The sequence below is a fragment of the Onychostoma macrolepis genome, chromosome 02 (assembly GCF_012432095.1).
Source record: "Onychostoma macrolepis isolate SWU-2019 chromosome 02, ASM1243209v1, whole genome shotgun sequence".
Taxonomy (NCBI): Eukaryota; Metazoa; Chordata; class Actinopteri; order Cypriniformes; family Cyprinidae; genus Onychostoma; species Onychostoma macrolepis.
Window position 1 is genome coordinate 5,286,272 of NC_081156.1, and position 4,573 is coordinate 5,290,844.

Sequence of the window (4,573 nt, forward strand, 5' to 3'; positions counted from 1 at the left end):
CGTTATTTAACCCTTAATTCGCTCGAGTTTCTGTCACTGCGCTATGATCCTGATGCAGACTTCTTGCGAAAGTCTCTACGTTATTTTCCAGCGAAAAACTGTGTGTGTTTACGGGTAGCGGTCTTACTAAATAATGAATGCACGTTCAAATGTTCTATTATTGGATCTTGTCATTTTGTTTATTCCCCCCAATACATACTTACACAGTATATTCGATTAAATGTGTATGCATTTTATTGTTTAGGCTATTTTAAGATTAACTAGGCTAATATAATATTCGTTATTATTAGATAGACAGACAGACTGAGCTAACAATGAAAAATAATTCAAAAGTATTTATTAATTTTAGTAAATGTTAATTACATCAGTTTCTAATATTCAAATGCAAAGTTGTATCCGGTAATGTTATTTAACGGAGCTGATGTAACAATAAAACAATCAAAACAGTATAACGTTAACAAAGATAAATAAATACTGTAACAAATGTCTTGTTCATTGTTAGTTAACGTTAGTTAATGCATTAACCAATAACTAGTTACAGATAGAGACTGAATCCTACTACTACTGCTGCTAATAATAATAACAATTATTTGTTTGTTATACTGGAGAGCTTCAGATCAGTAGATTCTCTTTTTATTATTATTCAAAGTAGCATGCAATATTTTATCAAGGAACAAAAAGAAGAAAAGGAAGAGAAAAAAAAAATTATAATCAGTAGAAGTTTTTGTAAGACTGCTCCTTTAAGGGTGTAGTTTGAGGAAATAGGAAGTCAGTCCAGTAACATTTAGCACAAAGACCACAAACAAAAGGCGTTTGTGAATGATGGCAGGAATAAAAGGTAAAACTAAACAGTAACTCTTGTTCTGATCAGTACTTTATAACACTTTATAACATTTTGAAAAACCACGCCGATGCTTTTACTAGTGCATTTGCTGTCGAGAGTAACCTAAAAGTCTTGTATACTTTGTTGAAGTTTTATAACTACAGACTGCTAAAGGTATAAGTATAATATAACTGCAGATAGTGCAGATTGGTTAGTTCAAGTCTATTAAGTATCGTGTAGCAATGGTAAATAATAATACGTTGTCAACTACGATTTAAGTTTTACTTAGGTTTACTTTTGTTATTCTGTTGTGCTGTAGTCTTTTTTCGGTCATATTCAGTATTTAACTAATGATAATCAAATTGAGAAATGATCTTAAACAGGAAAATCACGGAATTTATTTATATGCAGTTTAGTCAGTAAGTACGCCACTTCTGCAGTTGCGAGGTTTGGCCGCAAGGGGGCCATACAAACAATGTTTCAGTGCTCAAATCCTTGGCCTTGACTAATCTGAATTATTGCTTTTCAGCTCTTGTTGCGTTATCCTTCAGTGGTGCACTTGGACTGACTTTTCTCCTTTTGGGATGTGCACTGGAACAGTTTGGGTAGGTCTATATTTTTGTCTTCTGTGAAGATCTGAAGTGCAGTAATTCAAGATAACCTATATGTGCTTCTTTCCTCACAGAGTGTACTGGCCAATGTTTGTCCTGATGTTCTACATCCTGTCACCTATCCCAAATTTAATAGCCAGGAGGCATGCGGACGACACCGAGTCAAGCAATGCATGCAGGGAGCTTGCATACTTTTTAACCACTGGAATTGTGGTGTCAGCATATGGGCTACCCGTTGTGCTTGCACGGAAATCTGTGGTGAGCACAGAATATGTTTTATGTCCTGCTTCGGTTTCATCTTGACCTTTGTTATGCTAAAAAGTGAATAGTTCACCCAAAAATTAAAATTCTGTCATTTACTCACCCTCAAGTTTTTCTAAACCTGTATGAGTTTCTTTTCGTCTGTTTAACACAAAAGAAAGGTATTTTTAAGAATGTTGGTAACCAAGCATTTGATGGGAGCCACTGACTTGCATACAGTAGTATTGGAAAAAAAATGGCTACCATCAACTATTTGGATACCAGTGTTATTCAAAATATCTTCTTTTTGGTTCAACAGAAGAATGAAACTCTTACAGGTATGGAACAAGTGGTGGGTAATGATGACAGAATATTCATTGCTGGCTAACAACATATTTTTATCATATAATAAAAACATGTCCAAGTCATGTTTAACCTAAAAAGAAAGAAATAACGAAAGACATTTTATTTATATATTTTGTATTTAATTTTACTGAATACATTTTATTACATTTTTAATCAATTAATACTTTTTCATACTTTTTATACTATTTAGAGGTGCTATTATAGTTAATTTCTTAATATAGCAAATTTATTAATACTTTGAATCAGTTTTTTTATTTTAATATTTTCTGTTTTCATTTTAAATTTCGTTTTAGTCATTTTGTTTTTTCAGTGTTTTTATAATATATGTGAATTTTCTATATAGTTTTATTCTTTTAATTTTGTAGTTTTTTTAGTACAATAATTTAAACCAAAATTAAATAAGAAATGTTGCCTTGGCAACTCGCTAAATTAAAATGTTTTGCTATGTTGTATTTTATTTCAGGTGATATTTTATTTCAAGTAGTGATTATTTTAGTTGTGCTTTGTTTTAGTTTCCGTTTTTTTTTTTTTTTAATCAAATATAATAACTGATGAGAATGTGAATGTTTTTGCATTATAATGATGAAAATTAGGGTTGAATAAAATGCAGATGCCTTACTGGTTTTTGAAAATACTCTGTCTTCCGTTCTTTAAATTATTATTTATTGCTTGTTTAATTAGATTTCCAGGTAAAATATGACCCATACAGTTCATATAATAATAGCTTTTTAGAGGTTAAATTTCATTACATTTTTGTTCAGATTGCATTTAGTGCTCTCAGTGTCCTCAAAATGACTTAAAAGCATATACAGATGGAATATGATTTCTAAAAAGGCAAACCAGACAGTACGCTGAATGAAATGTGTCACCATGAATGAAACTAATGGCTGTCTTCCTCTGCAGATCCAGTGGGGCGCCTGTGGACTGGTAATGGCAGGCAATTGTGTCATTTTTCTGACCATTCTGGGTTTCTTCCTGATATTTGGAGGTGGAGATGACTTTAGCTGGGAACAGTGGTAAAACCTACCCGGAAGAAGAACATAACTACATTATAAACTACGAAACTTTAAATAGCTTGCCATGGCAATGCTGATTAACCCAGGCCTTGACAGAGACTGTGTCCATTGCTTTGTTTTACTCTCGGGTTATGGCTGCTTTGGTGTTCTGCTTCTGCCTTTTCATTTGCATTACATATGCATGGCTCTGTGTATACAATAATTTGCTAAAAAAAAAAGGTAATTATGAAGTTGCATTTATAGAAATATTGCATTTAAACTTGTTTGAACAGCAAAAAGAGTAAATCTCACAACCTGTATAGTACAGTTTGGGTCATATTTAATCAAATCATAAGCAATCAATTATGATTTGCTTAAATGAAATGAAGCCTGTTTTTGGAACATTTATTGATTTTTATTTTTAATTTAAAAATTAAGATTTCTTCCCCACCCTCTCATCAACAGGTGTGTTTTTTCAAAATGATTTATTATTTGATGTATTAAAAACAAATAATTTTGATAGCTGTCATTTTTTATTTGCGGTATTACACAAGAGGTTCACAATAATTCGGAAAAAGTCCTAAAAGCAGGCTTCTACTTTTACACATACACATACAGTCCACTGGTTTTGTGAGATTCATGCTCAAATAACAAATTTTAGAATGAACCAGAAATCGTTTATGCAAGCCAATTAAACCATCATTAAGATTTAGAATTTAATAATACACAAAGGTAAGCATTTTTTTTGTCCTTTTTTAGCAGCTTGAATTGTTAGTACTTATGAATGATCATCATTTGCACTTGATATATATGCCTGCCAGTTAAGAGGCATAATGAATTATCAAACAATGTCACCTAAGAGCAATGCTTTGTGTTTGCAAACAGAAGCGATATAACCATGGCAATCTATGGAGTGTTTTTGTCTTTAGTTTTGCAATGCCACTAATGTCAGTTACGGATTGGACCTTCTTAAACTGTTTACACCACATTACCAAAGCAAACATCTTCCTTCTGTTCTGTTCCTTCATTCCTCGTTATATCAGTTCCATGTGGGTCTGTAAAAACAGGAAGAAAAAGTTTTAAATTCATGCAGAATACAATCATAAACAGCTTTTCAGTGATTATAGAATGCTTATTATGGTTACATATGTTTTCATGCATTTTCTTACAACTGACATAATTCCACATCAAAGCTTATGAAACTGTGTGAAAATGTAACTTAATATATTGTAGGCTATATAGTAAATGCAGAGTCTGAGATCCAGTTTCATCTTTAAAGACATAGTGTTCGGGTTTAATGATTGACAGTTTCACACTACTTCTATTGACATTAATAGTTTATAAAGGGTTGTAAGGTTATCATTTTATCCACTGTTTAAAATCTTCCTGTTTTGTTTCTTCAGAGGTTAGACTGACTCTACACAGAATCACTTGTATAAGGGATGTTTTTGATATACCTTTGTGATCTTGTTTCAGCACTTTCAAACAATATCCATTTGATTATATGAATTAAAAAACACTTGAATTTTTCATTTTTT

The 4,573-nt window shown here is 31.9% G+C and overlaps 1 protein-coding gene across 1 annotated transcript; it reads left to right on the forward strand.

Moving 5' to 3' along the window:
* The first annotated feature begins 703 nt into the window (after window positions 1-703).
* LOC131554033 (leptin receptor gene-related protein) lies at window positions 704-4,565 on the forward strand. Its single transcript, XM_058799055.1, has 4 exons — window positions 704-838; window positions 1,353-1,428; window positions 1,509-1,692; window positions 2,944-4,565. Exons 1-4 carry the CDS (start codon window positions 820-822, stop codon window positions 3,058-3,060), a joined length of 396 nt encoding a protein of 131 aa, XP_058655038.1. The 5' UTR covers window positions 704-819; the 3' UTR covers window positions 3,061-4,565.
* The last annotated feature ends 8 nt before the right edge of the window (window positions 4,566-4,573 follow it).